At 49.8% G+C, this 18,170-nt stretch overlaps 1 protein-coding gene across 1 annotated transcript in view; it reads left to right on the top strand.

The window, feature by feature from the left end:
• Nucleotides 1-17,786, top strand: part of LOC147081171 (uncharacterized) — a gene marked incomplete at its 3' end in the record, with an annotated part of 64,777 nt that extends 46,991 nt beyond the window's left edge. The window contains exons 12-15 of the mRNA XM_085980914.1: nt 899-985; nt 5,225-5,342; nt 11,612-11,656; nt 17,682-17,786. Of these exons, the coding sequence (XP_085837040.1) occupies nt 899-985; nt 5,225-5,342; nt 11,612-11,656; nt 17,682-17,786 (355 nt within the window). The remainder of the gene's footprint in view (nt 1-898; nt 986-5,224; nt 5,343-11,611; nt 11,657-17,681) is intronic.
• Between the last annotated feature and the right edge of the window lie 384 nt (nt 17,787-18,170).

The raw sequence follows: 18,170 nt of genomic DNA, 5'->3' as shown, positions 1-18,170 counted from the left end.
GGGGCAGTACTGAGGGAGCGCCGCACTGTCAGAGGGGCAGTACTGAGGGAGCGCCGCACTGTCAGAGGGGCAGTACTGAGGGAGCGGGGCAGTACTGAGGGAGCGGGGCAGTACTGAGGGAGCGCCACACTGTCAGAGGGGCAGTACTGAATGAGCGCCACACTCAGAGGGGCAGTACTGAGGGAGCGCCGCACTGTCGGAGGTGCAGTACTGAGGGAGCGGGGCAGTACTGAGGGAGCGCCACACTGTCAGAGGGGCAGTACTGAGGGAGCGGGGCAGTACTGAGGGAGCGCCACACTGTCGGAGGTGCTGTCTTTCGGATGAGGCGTTAAACCAAAGTCCCGTCTGCCCTCTTAGTAGATGCACATAAAGGATCCCACGGCCACTATTTTGAAGAAGAGCAGGGGGGAGTTCTCCCCGGTATCCTGTGCCAATATTTATCCCTCAACCAACATCACTAAGGAACAGATGATCTGGTCATTATCACATTGCTGTTTGTGGGAGCTTGCTGTGCGCAAATTGCCTGCCGCGTTTCCTACATTACAACAATGATTGCACTTCACAATGTCTATCATTGGCTGTGAAGCGCTTTGGGACGTCCTGAGGTTGTGAAAGGCGATATAGTAATGCTAGTTATTTTAGTCGGTGAGCCTCAGCCACACCAGAGCACAGAGCAGCATCGGTCTGGTGAAACACAGCAAACTCTCCTTCTCCCCACCGCGCCCCCTGAGAAGAGGAAAGGTTGTTGGGGGGACCCCTGCACTGGCACTGGCGAAGTGGAGAGGCAGACTGTGGGCGGGAGGGCAGCTTGCTGGAGGTATGTGGGGTCCTTGCCTCAGCTCTCTTTCGTAAGCGACGCAAAGGAACTGGAAAGACCCACGAATGTTTCCTCTTCCAGACCGAGGGTGATGCAGCCGAGGATCGACTGAGTGACATGGAGGACGAGGAGGAGGAGCTAGAAGGCTCTGGAAACCTCTCCGACAGGGTATGTTCCCGTTGCGTTCCCGCGTATCATTGGGGTGTGTCTGCAATGTTCTTGACTTGGGGGGCGGGGGGTCGCATCATATAAGCAGGTATTCTACATAACGCTTGGCCCACGTGAGCTCCTGGTCTGCTCTCGATCGCTTGGGGGAGGGGGGTTCGGAGAGGAATTTTCCAGAGCGGCGAAACAACGTCGCAAAAGGTTCCCGTCGCGAGTGGACCGCTCGCATCGAGTACTTCCGACCAATTGCTAATCCGTGTCTCGTCCATGCCAGAAGCACGTCCGGTTCGAGGTGGATTTTAAAAAGGGAAAGTTTCAAACCGGGTTGGAGAAAGGATTGGGGAAAAAACCAACAAACAATGTAAAACTCCCGTGTGGCTCTTGTATTTGTGATTCTTTTCACCGCTCCAACGCTTGACAATCCCCCGAGGTCACAGTGACAGAAAATGGACAACGGCGGGGGCAGTGAGCTGCACCCGCTGTGTTCAGACCGGGTGGGGCCTCAATACTCACAAAAGATTCAAGCCCTTGACTTCGCTGCCAGGGCGGTGGTGATTCGTGAGACGCGCTCCTTGATTTGGGGCCTTTTACGACCAGACGTGTCCTGCCTGTCTGCCAGCACGGGACACGGCCAGTTTCTGGGCTGCCTGCTCACTGTGCCGCAGCTCCAGTGGGCGGTATCAGCTCTGAGAAACGGCCACCGCTGTACCGGGGCCACCCGGGAAAAGCCCCCTTTTTACAGGTTTTCCATCTACTCTGCCTTTATGGGCTGGTGGAGCATCCTGAAAAGTGTGAGGTGATGCATTTTGGGAGGACGAACAAGGCAAGGGAATGCACAATGAATGGTAGGACCCTAGGAAGGACAGAGGATCAGAGAGACCTTGGTGTGCATGTACATAGATCCCTGAAGGCAGCAGGACAGGTAGATAAGGTGGTTAAAAAGGCATATGGGATACTTGCCTTCATTAGCCGAGGCATAGAATATAAGAGCAGGGAGGTTATGATGGAGCTGTACAAAATGCTAGTTAGGCCACAGCTGGAATACGGTGTGCAGTTCTGGTCGCCACACTATATAGGAAGGATGTGATTGCATTGGAGAGGGTGCAGAGGAGATTCACCAGGATGTTACCTGGGCTGGAGCGCTTCAGCTATGAAGAGCGACTGGACAGGCTGGGGTTGTTTTCCTTAGAGCAGAGAAGGTTGAGGGGGGACCTGATTGAGGTGTACAAAGTTATGAGGGGCATAGATAGGGTAGATAGAAAGGAACGTTTCCCCTTAGTAGAGGGGTCAGTAACCAGGGGGCATAGTTTCAAGGTAAGGGGCAGGAGGTTTAGAGGGGATTTGAGGAAAAACTTTTTCACCCAGAGGGTGGTTGGAATCTGGAACTCACTGCCTGAAAGGGTGGTAGAGGCAGGAACCCTCACAACATTCAAGAAGCATTTGGATGAGCACTTGAAATGCCATAGCATACAAGGCTACGGACCAAGTGCTGGAAAATGGGATTAGAATAGAAACATAGAAGATAGGAGCAGCAGTAGGCCATTCGGCCCCTCGAGCCTGCTCCGCCATTCAATGAGATCATGGCTGATCATCCAAATTCAGTACCCTGTCCCTGCTTTCTCCCCATATCCCTTGATTCCCTTTAGCCTTGAGAAATATATCTAACTCCTTCTTGAAAATATTTAATGAATTGGCCTCAACTGCCTTCTATATATAGGGCTTGATATATTTCTTCAAAGATGGGGCTTGATGGCCGGCGTGGACACGATGGGCCGAAGGGCCCCTTTCTGTGCTGTATAACTCTATCCTCTATGTTTCTAAACCCACGGATTTCCTCGTCTCCGGGTTCTCTTGTGCTCGGGGTACAACATACTCCCTCCCCATTCCCCTTTCCGCCTTATGCCGTGCGGTGTTACACTGGTCGTTTATCTGGCTGCTGTTTGCGGGAGCTGGCTGCGTTTCCTACATTACAACCTGTTGGGGCTGCGCTTGAAAGAGCGCTTCGTTGGCTGTGAAGCGCTTTGGGATGCCCCGAGATCAGGAAAAGGCGCCGTATATAAATGCAAATCTTTCTTTTCTTCAGTTGACGGGGCAGACAAGGAATCTGCTCCAAGCTTCTGCGGCTCCTTGACCGCTTGGTGGGAGATGCAGGAGAGCAGTAACGGGGGCCCCTCTGCCTCCTTTATGTTTTGTAACCCCCCCCTGCACCCCCCTGTAGGAAAGTCTATGATTGGGTCGATTGGGCTTATATTCGCTGGAGTTTAGAAGAGTGAGGGGATCTCATTGAAACTTATAAAATTCTAACAGGACTAGACAGACTAGATGCAGGAAGGATGTTCCCGATGGCGGGGGAGTCCAGAACCAGGGGTCACAGTCTAAAGGGATCAAGGGATATGGGGAGAAAGCAGGGACAGGGTACTGAATTTGGATGATCAGCCATGATCTCATTGAATGGCGGAGCGGGCTCGAGGGGCCGAATGGTCTACTCCTGCTTCTATCTTCTATGTTTCTATGACTCACGACCCTCTGTGAGAAAAAATTTCTCCTCATCTCTGTCTTAAATGGGCGACCCCTTATTTTAAAATTCTAACAGGACTAGACAGACTAGACGCAGGAAGGATGTTCCCGATGGTGGGGGAGTCCAGAACCAGGGGTCACAGTCTAAGGATAAGGGGTAAGCCATTTAGGACAGAGATGAGGAGGAATTTCTTCACCCAGAGAGTGGTGAACCTGTGGAATTCTCTACCACAGAAGGCAGTTGAGGCCAATTCACTAAATATATTCAAGAAGGAGTTAGATATATTTCTTAAGGCTAAAGGGATCAAGGGATATGGGGAGAAGGCAGGGACAGGGTACTGAATTTGGATGATCAGCCATGATCTCATTGAATGGCGGAGCAGGCTCGAGGGGCCGAATGACCGACTCCTGCTCCTATCTTCTATGTTTCCCGCTCACTGCCTGCCCGTGGAGGCCCTCGACTATTCCAACGCTATCCTGTCCGGCCTCCCACCCTCCCTAAACATCAGCTCATCCAAACCCCTGCTGCCCCGTGTCCCAACTCGCGCCAAGTCCCGTTCACCCAGCCCCCACCTCTGCTCGCCGCCCTACATTGGCTCCCGGTCCGGCAATGCCTCGATTTTAAAATTCATCCTCGTGTTTTCAAATCCCTCCATGGCCTCGCCCCCCCCCCCCCCCTCCCCCCTCCCTATCTCTGTAAACTCCCTCCAGCTTGACAGCCATCCCAGATCTTGGCATTCCGCCAATTCTGGCACCCTCGATTTTAATCGCTCCACCATTGGCGGCCGTGCATTGTGGACAGTTTTGGTCTCCTTACCAAAGAAGGATATACTTGCCGTAGAGGGAGTGCAACGAAGGTTCACCAGAATGATTCCTGGGATGGGGGGATTGTCCTATGAGGAGAGATTGAGTAGACTGGGCCGATATTCTCTAGAGTTTAGAAGATTGAGAGGTGATCTAACTGAAACATACAAAGTTCTTACAAGGCTTGACAGGGTAGATGCAGGGAGGATGTTTCCCCTGGCTGGGGAGTCTAGAACCAGGGGTCTCAGTCTTAGAATAAGGGGTAAGCCATTTAGGACAGAGATGAGGAGGAATTTCTTCACTCAGAGAGTGGTGAACTTGTGGAATTCTTTACCACAGAAGGCAGTTGAGGCCAATTCATTAAATATATTCAAGAAGGAGTTGGATATATTTCTTAAGGCTAAAGGGATCAAGGGATATGGGGAGAAGGCAGGGACAGGGTACTGAATTTGGATGATCAGCCATGATCTCATTGAATGGCGGAGCAGGCTCGAGGGGCCGAATGGCCTACTCCTGCTCCTATTTCTTATGTTCTTATGCCTCCAGCTGCCAAGGCCCTAAGCTCCGGAATTCCCTTCCTAAACCTCACGACCTCTGTCTACTTTTTTAAGATGCTCCTTAAAACCTGCCTCTTTGACCAAGCTTTTGGTCACTTGTCCTAATATCTCCTTATTTTGTTCGATAACGCTCCTGTGAAGCGCCTTGTGACGTTTTTACCACGTTAAAGGCACAATATAAGTACAAATTGTTGTTGACGACACAAGTATCACTGGAAAATGGGCCGCGGGAATTCTGGGTTATACCTGCGTCTTATCCGCTGCCGTGTGGGGCTGCCGGTAACTTGACCGCACCCCACCCCCCCCCCCCCCCCGGGTAACTGTTGCGTAAGGGGCGACTGACCCCGCTGTCTGATCTCCGCAGAGCTCCAGCTCCAGTCTGAAAAGGAAAGGGAAGAAGAAGTGGAAGAGCGAGAGTCCATGGGTGAAACCGACCCGAAAACGCCGGAGGAAGGATCGCATGAAACTGGTCAAAGGTGCAGGTAGGACGACTCCCGGCCCTTCGGTAGGATAGTGCTCGGTTTCGTCACATGACCGCCACACGCTCCCCCCATTGGTCGCCCGACACATCCGTCCCGGCGACGCCCCGCCTTCCCCTGGCCAACCGGAAAACGCGCAGATTCTCCGTCACCCGATTGGATGATTCTCGACTGTCAGTCAAACAAAATTTTAATTCTCCCCCTCCAATATTTCTATAATTAATAAAGGAGAGATCAAAGCAAATGCAATAAACACACACTTTCTTTGAATGCCCCTCTGGTTTTATTCCCCGGGTTGCTTGTCCGGGAGATTAATCTTTACTCCCTGGAGACTCCAGGGCATAAGAACATAAGAAATAGGAGCAGGAGTAGGCCAATCGGCCCCTCGAGCCTGCTCCGCCATTCAATAAGATCATGGCTGATCTGATCCTAACCGCCAATCCACTATCACAGAACCATCTCCTGAATCTAACAGAATTAGACACATGAAATAGGAGCAGGATCAGGCTACACGGCCCCTGGGCCCGCTCCGCTACCCACAGGGCCATGACCGATCCGAACCTAGACTCATGTCCAAATTCCTGCCCGCTCCCCGTAACCCTTAATTCCCTTTACTTCTAGGAAACTGTCTATTTCTGTTTTAAATTAATGTAATGATGTAGCTTCTACAGCTTTTTGGGGCAGCATATTCCATGGACCTACCACCCTCTGAGTGAAGTAGTTCCTCCTCATCTCAGTTTTGAAAGAGCAGCCCCTTATTCTAAGACTATGCCCCCTCGTTCTAGTTTCACCCATCATCGGGAACATCTTCCCCGCATCCACCCGATCCAACCCCTTCACAATCTTATATGTTTCAATAAGATCGCCTCTCATTCTTCTGAACTCCAATGAGTAGAGTCCCAATCTACTCAACCTCTCCTCATATGTCCATCCCCTCATCCCCGGGATTAACCGAGTGAACCTTCTTTGTACTGACTCGAGAGCAAGTATGTCCTTGCCTCCTATCCTCCTCTGATATTCCCCTACCTCTCACCTGAAAATTAGGAATGTAGGAACAGGATGAGGCCATTCAGCCCCCTCGAGCCTGTTACATCGGATATACAGCACAGGAACAGGCCATTCGGCCCAACCAGTCCGTGCCGGCGTTTATGCTCCACTCGAGCCTCCTCCTGTCTTTCCTCATCTAAATCTATCAGCATGGTGTGGAGATGCCGGTGTTGGACTGGGGTGGACAAATGTAAGAAGTCACACAACACCAGGTTATAGTCCAACAGCTTTATTTGAAATCACAAGCTTTCGGAGCGCTGCTCCTTCGTCAGGTGACGAAGGAGCAGCGCTCCGAAAGCTTGTGATTTCAAATAAAGCTGTTGGACTATAACCTGGTGTTGTGTGATTTCTTACATCTATCAGCATAACCCTCTATTCCCTTCTCCCACATATCCTTATGCAGCTTCCCCTTAAATGCCCTCTATACTATTCGCTTCAACCACTCCCCGTGGTGGCGAGTTCCACATTCTCACCACTCTCTGGGTAAAGATGTTTCTTCTCAATTCCCTATTGGATTTCTTGGTGACTGTCTTATATTGATGGCCTCTAGTTTTGCTCGTTCCCACAAGTGGACACACTCTCTCTGTGTCCACTCCATCAAAACCTTTCATAGTCATGGCCGATCTGTATCTTAACTCCGTCTACCTGCCTTGGTTCTGTAACCCTTAAAACCCTTACCCAATAAAAATCTTACCATCTCAATCAAGTCTTGAAATTTTCAATTGACTCAACAGCTTTTTGGGGGAGAGAGTTCCAGATACCCACTACCCTTTGTGCGAAGAATGCTTCCTGACATCACCTCTGAATGGCCTAGCTCTAATTTTAAGGTTATGCACCCCCCCCCCCTTTGTTCTGGACTCCCCCCCCCCACACCAGAGGAAATAGTTTCTCTCTACCCTAGAGTACCTTCACCACACAGACTGCAGCGGTTCAAGAAGGCGGCTCACCGCCACCTTCTCAAGGGCAGTTAGGGATGGCCAATAAATGCTGGCCTTGCCAGCGAGGCCCGCATCCCAGGAGCAAATAAATTTTATTTCTAAAAAGCGCCGAAGGAGGCCATTCGGCCCGTCGAGCCTGCGCCGGCTCTTTCGAAGAGCAATCCAGTTAGTCCCACACCCACCCCCCCCCGCTCTTTTCCCCATATCCCAGCCATCTTCTCTCCTTCAAGCGTTTATCCAATTCCCTTTGGAGCCCGACTGTTGAATCTGTCTCCACCGCCCTGTCAGGCAGCGCATTCCAAACCCTAACCACTCGTTGCGTGAAAAGGTTTTTCCCTCATGTCGCCTCTGGTTGAAGAGGGAAAATTTGCGGGGCGATAGGGAAAGGTCAGAGGGGAGTGGGACTAATTGGTCAGCTCTGTCAAAAGAGCCAGCGCGGGCGCGATGGGCCGAATGGCCTCCCTTCTGCGCTGAATGATTCTATGCACACCGGCCAAACTGCAATTTGGTGCTTGATCGTTTGGTTCAATATCCGCGCCGGAACTGTCTGCCCCAAATGAGCTGATTATGCTCAACAGGCTGTTATGTTCTGTAGTTAGAGCTTAGGAAAGCAGATTAAAGGATGTGTGGTGCTTCAGTGCCTTATAGGTAGAGCTAATTGTGTTAATGTTACTCTTAATGTCAAACATAGAAGATAGGAGCAGGAGTAGGCCATTCGGCCCCTCGAGCCCGCTCCGCCATTCAATGAGATCACGGCTGATCATCCAATTTCAGTACCCGGTCCCTGCCTTCTCCCCATATCCCTTGATACCTTTAGCCTTAAGAAATATATCCAACTCTTTTTTGAATATACTTAATGAACTGGCCTCCAATGCCCTCTGTGGCAGAGAATTCCACAGGTTCACCACTCTCTGGGTGAAGAAATTCCTCCTCATTTCAGTCCTAAATGGCTTACCCCTTATCCTTAGACTATGACCCCTGGTTCTGGACTCCCCGGCCATCAGAAACATCCTTCCTGCATCTAGTCTGTCCAGGCCTGACAGAATTTTATAGGTTTCGATGAGATCCCCTCTCAATCTTCTAAACTCCAGTGAGTATAAGTCCAATCGACACAATCTCTCCTCATACGTCATTCCTGCCATCCCAGGTATCAGCCTGGTGAATATTTGCTGCACTCTTTCCATGGCAAGAACGTCCTTCCTCAGGTAAGGCGACCAAAACTGCACACAATACTCAAGGTGTGGTCTCACCAAGGCCCTGTACAACTGCAGAAAGACATCCTTGTTCTTGTACTCGAATCCTCTTGCTACGAAGGCCAACACACCATTTGCCTTCTTAACCGCCTGCTGCACCTGCATGCTTACCTTCAGCGACTGGTGCACAAGAACACCCAGGTCTCTTTGCACTTCCCCTTCTCCCAATCTATTGCCATTCAAATAATAATCTGCCTTCCTGTTTTTGCCACCAAAGTGGATAACCTCACATTTATCCACATTATAGTGCATTTGCCATGTTTCTGCCCAATCACCCAACCTGTCCAAATCGTACTGGAGTTTCATGACATCCTCCTCACAGCATACCCTCCCACCCAGCTTTGTGTCGTCTGCAAATTTGGAGATATTACATCTAATTCCCTCGTCCAGATCATTAATATATATTGTGAACAGCTGGGGGTCCTAGGACCGATCCTTGCGATACCCCACTAGTCACTGCCTGCCACTCGGAAAACGACCCGTTTATTCCAACTCTTTGCTTTCTGTCCGCCAACCAGTTCTCTATCCAAGTCAATACCTTGCCCCCAATCCCATGTGCCTTAATTTTGCACACTAATCTCTTATGTGGGACCTTATCGAAAGCCTTCTGAAAGCCCAAATACACCACATCCACTGGTTCTCCCTTATCTATTTTACCAGTTACATCCTCAAAAAATTCCAGTAGATTAGTCAAGCACGATTTACCTTTTGTAAACGAAATCTCTTGAAGGCTCCATGCCAAACAAATACAGTCTCTCACTTCCTTCGGCCGCCGTGCTCTTGTAGCCCGTGCTTGCAAATTGTATTTTGTTTTGGCAAAACTAGAGGTAATTATTCCCCACCAGCTTTCGCCAATCTCTCTTATCACGGCATGTACTCGCACTGGGGGTGCGGGCGAGATGGGCAGGTTCGGCCCAGCACTGCTCTGAAGACCAGCTGAGAGAGCGGCCTTGCGGACAACCCACCTATGGCGTAGGTACGTGCTGGGTCACCTGCACTGTCTGCCTCCGCGCTGGGGTGCTCGGACTCTGCCCCCTCCCCCCCCCCCCCAATCCGGGGCACTGCCTCGCCGCGGCACGGCCGTGACTGGGATCGATGCTCTTGGAATCATCGCTGGCAGCTGCCATCTTTCCACTTAACGGCTTGCTGTGCTGTGGGGTTCCACGCACTGCATGGCCTTGTATATGTGTGGTGAATTTTACCATTACCGCACGCTGCCCATCTCATACCCGCCATCGTACAGTTGTCGTATGTGCCCATCCCTTACACGCCATTGTACAGGTGCTGTATGTGCCCATCCCTTACACGCCATCGTACAGGTGCCGTATGTGCCCATCCCTTACACGCCATTGTACAGGTGCCGTATGTGCCCATCCCTTACACACCATTGTACAGGTGCTGTATGTGCCCATCCCTTACACACCATTGTACAGGTGCTGTATGTGCCCATCCCTTACATGCCATTGTACAGGTGCTGTATGTGCCCATCCCTTACACGCCATCGTACAGGTGCCGTATGTGCCCATCCCTTACACACCATTGTACAGGTGCTGTATGTGCCCATCCCTTACACGCCATTGTACAGGTGGTGTATGTGCCCATCCCTTACACGCCATCATACAGGTGCCGTGTATGTGCCCATCCCTTACACGCCATCGTACAGGTGCCGTGTGCGCTTTAATTCGTCTTCCATCTCTCGGTCATGGTTTTACGAAGGGGAAGTCATGTTTGACAAATTTGCTTGAATTCTTTGAGGACGTAACAAACAGGGTGGATAAAGGGGAACCAGTGGATGTAGTGTATCTGGACTTCCAAAAGGCATTTGACAAGGTTCCACACAAAAGATTACTTCACAAGATAAAAAATCATGGGATTGGGGGCAATATACTGGCATGGGTGGAAGATTGGCTATCTAACAGAAAACAGAGAGTTGAGATAAATGGTTCATTCTCGGGTTGGCAATCAGTAACTAGTGGTGTTCCGCAGGGGTCAGTGCTGGGACCCCAACTCTTTACAATCTATATTAACGATTTGGAGGAGGGGACCGAGTGCAACTTATCCAAGTTTGCCGACGATACAAAGGTGGGAGGGAAAGCAGTGAGTGAGGAGGACATAAAAAACCTGCAAAAGGACATAGACAGGCTAAGTGAGTGGGCAGAGATTTGGCAGATGGAATATAATGTTGGAAAGTGTGAGGTTATGCACTTTGGCAGAAAAAATCAAAGAGCAAGTTATTATCTAAATGGAGAGAAACTGCAAAGTGCTACAGTACAAAGGGATCTGGGGGTCCTGGTGCATGAAACACAGAAGGTTAGTATGCAGGTACAGCAGGTGATCAGGAAGGCCAATGGAATCTTGGCTTTTATTGCAAGGGGGATGGAGTATAAAAGCAGGGAAGTCTTGCTTCAGTTATACAGGGTATTGGTGAGGCCACACCCGGAATACTGCGTGCAGTTTTGGTTTCCATATTTAAGAAAAGATATACTTGCTCTCGAGGCAGTTCAGAGAAGGTTCACTCGGTTGATTCCAGAGATGAGGGGGTTGACTTATGAGGAAAGGTTGAGTAGGTTGGGCCTCTACTCATTGGAATTCAGAAGAATGAGAGCCGATCTTATCAAAACATATAAGATTGTGAGGGGGCTTGATCGGGTGGATGCGGGGAGAATGTTTCCACTGATGGGTGAGACTAGAACTAGGGGGCATAATCTTAGAATAAGGGGCTGCCCTTTCAAAACTGAGATGAGGAGAAACTTCTTCACTCGGAGGGTAGTAAATCTATGGGATTTGCTACCTCAGAGAGCTGTGGAAGCTGCGACATTAAATAAATTTAAAACGGAGATAGACAGTTTCCTAGCTGATAAGGGAATAAGGGGTTACGGGGAGAGGGCAGGGAAGTGGACATGAGTCTAAGTTCGGATCAGCCATGATCCTATTGAATGGCGGAGCAGGCCCGAGGGGCCGTATGGCCTACTCCTGCTCCTACTTCTTATGTTCTTATGGTCCGTTTCGTTCATTGATTTCCTCTTTCCGTTAGTTTCAGTGGGACAGACAACAGCCGATTTCACAAAACTGAAAGAAGGTACGGAACACAATTGCTTGGCATTTGACCTCCTTTCACTCTGACAGCTCTTGAACGCTCTGGCAGCTTCGGGGGCCAAGTAACCTGGAGAGGGGGAGAGCTTCCTGTTTACCCGTGTTCCCGCTGATGTGATCCGAGTCTCCTCTCTGTAACTGTCCTCGGTGCGAAGAATCTGCGAGTCTCGGCCCTTTATTAACCCCTGCTTTAGGGAGTTGTCTGTAATGGGTGACGGGGCTGTGGGAAGTGAAGCAAAGTGAGGGTCCACCCTCGCTCTAGCAGAGGGCTGAGAGGCCCAATCGAGGACTGGGAAAGCCCTCTATTCGGCGTTTGCCGTGCCTGCCAAACCTGCCAGAGATTAGATCATTCTGAAATTAGATTACTTGGCTAACCCCCCCTCTCCCCAGAAGGGGGAAGTGGATGATTTGGACTGTTACGGACCCATCGATACCTGGAATAGGCAAGGGTTGTCTTATGAGGAAAGGTTGGACAGGCTAGGCTTGTATCCGCTGGAGTTTAGAAGAGTAAGAGGTGACTTGATTGAAACACACAATGGGGTACCGCAGGGATCGGTGCTAGGACCCCAGCTATTCACAATATATATTAATGATCTAGACGAGGGAACTAGATGTAATATCTCCAAGTTTGAGGACGACACAAAGCTGGGTGGGCGTGTGTGCTGTGAGGAGGATGCCGAGAAACTCCAGTGTGATTTGGACAGGTTGGGTGATTGGGCAGAAACATGGCAGATGCAATATAACGTGGATAAATGCGAGGTTATCCACTTTGGTGTCAAAAACAGGAAGGCAGATTATTATCTGAATGGCAATAGATTGGGAGAAGGGGAAGTGCAACGAGACCTGGGTGTCCTTGTGCACCAGTCGCTGAAGGTAAGCATGCAGGTGCAGCAGGCGGTTAAGAAGGCAAATGGTATGTTGGCCTTCGTAGCGAGAGGGTTTGAGTACAAGAACAAGGATGTCTTGCTGCAGTTGTACAGGGCCTTGGTGAGACCACATCTTGAGTATTGTGTGCAGTTTTGGTCACCTTATCTGAGGAAGGATGTTCTTGCCGTGGAAGGAGTGCAGCGAAGATTCACCAGGCTGATTCCTGGGATGGCAGGAATGACGTATGAGGAGAGATTGGGTCGATTGGGCTTATACTCGCTGGAGTTTAGAAGAATGAGAGGGGATCTTGTCGAAACTTATAAAATTCTAACAGGACTGGACAGACTAGATGCAGGAAGGATGTTCCCGATGGCCGGGGAGTCCAGAACCAGGGATCACAGTCTAAGGATAAGGGGTAAGCTATTTAGGACAGAGATGAGGAGGAATTTCTTCACCCAGAGAGTGGTGAACCTGTGGAATTCTCTACCACAGAAGGCAGTGGAGGCCAATTCATTAAATATATTCAAGAAGGAGTTGGATATATTTCTTAAGGCTCGAGGGGCCGAATGGCCTACTCCTGCTCCTATCTTCTATGTTTCTGTGTTTCTATGATTGAAACATATATGATCCTGAGGCGTCTGGACAGGGTGGATGTGAAGAGGATGTTTCCTCTAGTGGGAGAATCCAGAACTAGGGATCACTGTTTAAAAATAAGCGGTCGCCCATTTAAGACAGAGATGAGGAGAAATTTTTTCTCTCAGAGGGTCGTGAGTCTTTGAAACATAGAAGATAGGAGCAGGAGTAGGCCATTCGGCCCCTCGAGCCTGCTCCGCCATTTAATGAGATCATGGCTGATCATCCAAATTCAGTACCCTGTCCCTGTCTTCTCCCCATATCTCTTGATCCCTTTAGCCTTAAGAAATATATCCAACTCCTTCTTGAATAAATTTAATGAATTGGCCTCCACTGCCTTCTGTGGTAGAGAATTCCACAGGTTCACCACTCTCTGGGTGAAGAAATTCCTCCTCATCTCAGTCCTAAATGACTTACCCCTTATCCTTAGACTGTGACCCCTGGTTCTGGACTCCCCCGCCATCGGGAACATCCTTCCTGCATCTAGTCTGTCTAGTCCTGTTAGAATTTTGGCTCAGCCAACTTGAAGTGCCTGTCATGTAACGGTAGGCTTATCAAGAATCTCCCTCAGTTATGAAGGGAACAACCTTAGAGAGCCTAAGGTTCCTGCACCAACGTACAACGGCCAGACTTGAAAGTTTATTATTAAGGGCTGGTACTTGGAGGATACAGTCGTGTGGCGGGTTTGTTACTGGACTTATTATCCAGAGGCCTGCACTACTAATCCACAGGACGCGAGTTCATATCCCACCATGGCAATTTGGGAATTTGAATTCCGTTTTTCTGAAGAAATCTGGAAACACAAAGCTGGTGTCGTTAAAAGTGACCGCGAAGCTATTCCGATTGTCGTTTAAAAAAAAAACAAAATCCAACTGGTTCACTAATGCCCCTTTAGTATATAAAAGTACGGAAGTCCTGTTACAACTGTACAGGGTGTTGGTGAGACCACACCTGGAGTACTGTGTACAGTTTTGGTCTCCTTATTTAAGGAAGGATATACTTGCATTGGAGGCAGTTCAGAGAAGGTTCACGAGGTTGATTCTGGAGATGAAGGGGTTGTCTTATGACGAAAGGTTGAGCAGGTTGGGCCGACACTCATTGGAGTTTAGAAGAATGAGAGGGGATCTTATTGAAATATATAAGATTCTGAAGGGGCTTGACAGGGTAGATGCTGAGAGTTTGTTTCCCCTCGTGGGGGAATCTAGAACTAGGGGGCATAGTTTCAGAATAAGGGGGCACCCATTGAAAACGGAAACGAGGAGGAATTTCTTCTCTGAGGGTGGTGAGTCTTTGGAATTCTCTTCCCCAGAGCGCTGTGGAGGCAGAGTCATTGAATAAATTTAAGGTGGAGATAGACAGATTTTTGAACGATAAGGGAGTCTAGGGTTACGGGGAGCGGGCAGGGAAGTGGAGTTGAGGCCAAGATGAGATCAGTCATGATCTTATTGAATGGCGGAGCAGGCTTGAGGGCCGAATGACCTACTCCTGCTCCTACGTCTTATGTGCTATATTCAGGCCTGTGACTCCAGTCCCACACCAATGCGGTTAGAAACATAGAAGATAGGAGCAGGAGTAGGCCATTCGGCCCCTCGAACCTGCTCCGCCATTCGATGAGATCATGGCTGATCCTCCAAATTCAGTACCCTGTCCCTGCTTTCTCCCCATACCCCTTGATCCCTTTAGCCTCAAGAAATATATCCAACTCTTTCTTGAATATATGTAATGAATTGGCCTCCACCGCCCTCTGTGGCAGAGAATTCCACAGGTTCACCACTCTCTGGGTGAAGAAATTCCTCCTCATTTCTGTCCTAAATGGCTTACCCCTTATCCTTAGACTATGACCCCTGGTTCTGGACTCCCCGGCCATCAGAAACACCCTTTCTGCATCTAGTCTGTCCAGGCCTGACAGAATTTTATAGGTTTTGATGAGATCCCCTCTCAGCCTTCTAAACTCCAGTGAGTATAAGCCCAATCGACACAATCTCTCCTCGTACGTCATTCCTGCCATCCCAGGTATCAGCCTGGTGAATCTTCGCTGCACTCCCTCCATGGCAAGAACGTCCTTCCTCAGGTAAGGTGACCAAAACTGCACACAATACTCAAGGTGTGGTCTCACCAAGGCCCTGTACAACTGCAGCAAGACATCCTTGTTCTTGTACTCGAACCCTCTTGCTACGAAGGCCAACATACCATTTGCCTTCTTAACCGCCTGCTGCACCTGCATGCTTACCTTCAGCGACTGGTGCACAATAACACCCAGGTCTCTTTGCACTTCCCCTTCTCCCAATCTATTGCCATTCAAATAATAATCTGCCTTCCTGTTTTTGCCACCAAGTGGATAACCTCACATTTATCCACATTATAGTGCATTTGCTATGTTTCTGCCCAATCACCCAACCTGTCCGAATCGTACTGGAGTTTCACGACATCCTCCTCACAGCTTACCCTCCCACCCAGCTTTGTGTCGTCTGCAAATTTGGAGATATTACACCCAATTCCCTCGTCCAGATCATTAATATATATTGTGAACAGCTGGGGTCCTAGGACCGATCCTTGCGGCACCCCACTCGTCACTGCCTGCCACTTGGAAAACGACCCGTTTATTCCAACTCTTTGCTTTCTGTCCACCAACCAGTTCTCTATCCAAGTCAATACCTTGCCCCCAATCCCATGTGCCTTAATTTTGCATGCTAACCTCTTATGTGCCCTCTGAAGAAGCCCAGCGAGTCACTTAGTAGGGCAACTAGGAATGGGCAATAAACGTCGGCCTTGCCATAAATATTTGAAGGAGAAACGATTTATCCGAGCGAGGCGCCAGGCGGGTGAGGCTTTGGGAGCGAGAGGGATGAAGTGGGAGAGGACCGAACAAGTGGTGAAGAATTTAGGGAAGGTGACTGGGGGGGGTTTCAGATGGTGGGGGTCTCAGATGGTGGGGGTCAAGACAAAAGGTCTTCAGCAAGTGAGGATAGCCAGGAGCGACCTGCAGTAGCCCAGGGACGAAGGGCCGGTGAAGGTCGCAGAAGCAGTTTGGGAGAAGGCCACGGAGGGATTTTGAATCTGGTGGGTTGGAAGACGGAGGGGCAGCGGAGGACGGGGGTGAGAGAGACCTGAGTGGCGGGCGGGAAGTTTTGGCCAAGCTCACGATTGTATGGGAACAGGAGGAGGACATTCAGCCCCACAAGCCTGTTCTGCCATTCAATGAGATCATGGCTGATCTGTATCCTAACTCCATCCACGCCTTGGCTCCACATCCCATTATACCCTTGTCTAGCAAAATCTGTCGCACTCCGATTTAAAATGATTAATTAGAAACACAGAAGATAGGAGCAGGAGTAGGCCATTCGGCCCCTCGAGCGCGCTCCGCCATTCAATGAGATCATGGCTGATCATCCAAATTCAGTACCCTGTCCCTGCTTTCTCCCCATATCCCTTGATCCCTTTAACCTTAAGAAATATATCTAACTCCTTCTTGAATATATTTAATGAATTGGCCTCTACTGCCTTCTGTGGTAGAGAATTCCACAGGTTCACCACTCTCTGGGTGAAGAAATTCCTCCTCATCTCAGTCCTAAATGGCTTTCCCCTTATCCTTAGATTGTGACCCCTGGTTCTGGACTCCCCCGACCATCGGGAACATCCTTCCTGCATCTAGTCTATCCAGTCCTGTTAGAATTTTATAAGTTTCAATGAGATCCTCTCTCATTCTTCTAAACTCCAGCGAGTATAAGCCCAATCGACCCAATCTCTCCTCATACGTCATTCCTGCCATCCCAGGTATCAGTCTGGTGAATCTTCGCTGCACTCCCTCCATGGCAAGAACATCCTTCCTCAGATAATTGAACTAGCATCTACTGCTTTTTGTGGGGAGAGAGTTCCACACTTCAACCACCCTTTGTGTGAAGAAACGTTTTCTAACATCTCTCCTGAATGGCCTGGCACTGATTTTAAGGTTCTGCCCCCTTGTCCTGGACTCCCCCCACCAGCGGAAAATGTTTCTTTCTGTCTGTTCCCGATCAATTACGTTCAAAATCCTAAAAAACCTCAATCAAATCACTCCTTAACCGTCTATATTCCGGGGAACCCAAGCCTAGTTTATGTAATCACTCCTCCTAATCTGACCCTTGGAGCCCTGGTAACATTCTGGTGGATCTCCGCTGCACTCCTTCCAAGGCCAGTATATCCTTTCTAAGGTACGGTGCCCAGAACGGTACACAGCACAGGGAGGGAGGCTGGCTTGTGAAGATTGTTTGGGCAGTTGAGTGTTGGGGCAATGAGTGGGTAGGGGTTTCAGCGGGGTGGGTGTGGGGGAAATGAGGTAGACGGGCGCAGTGTTGTGGGAGCAGATTGGCTTTGGTGATTGGCTCCGGAGGTGGGATTTGAGTTCAGGGTTGACCGGGACACCAGTGTTGAGCCCCCTTGTTGTTGAGTGAAGCAGCCAGGGAGGAGGCTGGGGCATTTACCGATGGCCTCGATCTGAAGAGTGTGTCTTCTGTTTCTCTTCGCTCGGACAGTGATGAATTCTACAGGAGGGATCCAGATGCAGAGCGAGTACACAGAGGTCCCCTTGGGGTCCCTGGAGCTTCCCAATGAAGGCAGCCTTTCCCCACAACCTACAGGTATGTGCCTCGTTCAAACATCCTTTCAGACCTCTCGCCCTCCTCTTTTAACGTTGCTCCTTGGGGGATTGTGAAGGGGGTGGCACACTGTCCTTTGACCTCTAGGGTCAAAACTACAAGCCAGCAAATTGGACTGGAAAATCTCAACAGAGTTGCAGGTTAAACCAGCAAGACCAGGCTCCTTGAATCCCGGCCTCCAAAGAGTTGCTGGACAGCCTGTTCCTCTGCTCTGTTTCTGCTGTTATACCGTCTTTTGCATTTGGCAACCTGGCTCCAACATCAGAGCAAGAAACCAGCTGAACTCCACCACGCGAAGCAAAAAATAGTTCTCACAAAGAGCCAGCATTTTCTTTCTTCCAACTCTCTCCCTCTCCCCTCCGCACT

The sequence above is a fragment of the Somniosus microcephalus genome, unplaced genomic scaffold (assembly GCF_052327205.1).
Source record: "Somniosus microcephalus isolate GS21.2 unplaced genomic scaffold, FLI_Smic_1.0 scaffold719, whole genome shotgun sequence".
In the NCBI taxonomy this organism is placed as follows: domain Eukaryota; kingdom Metazoa; phylum Chordata; class Chondrichthyes; order Squaliformes; family Somniosidae; genus Somniosus; species Somniosus microcephalus.
The sequence above is the reverse complement of the archived record's forward strand: the minus strand, read 5'-3'. Positions and strand labels throughout refer to the sequence as shown.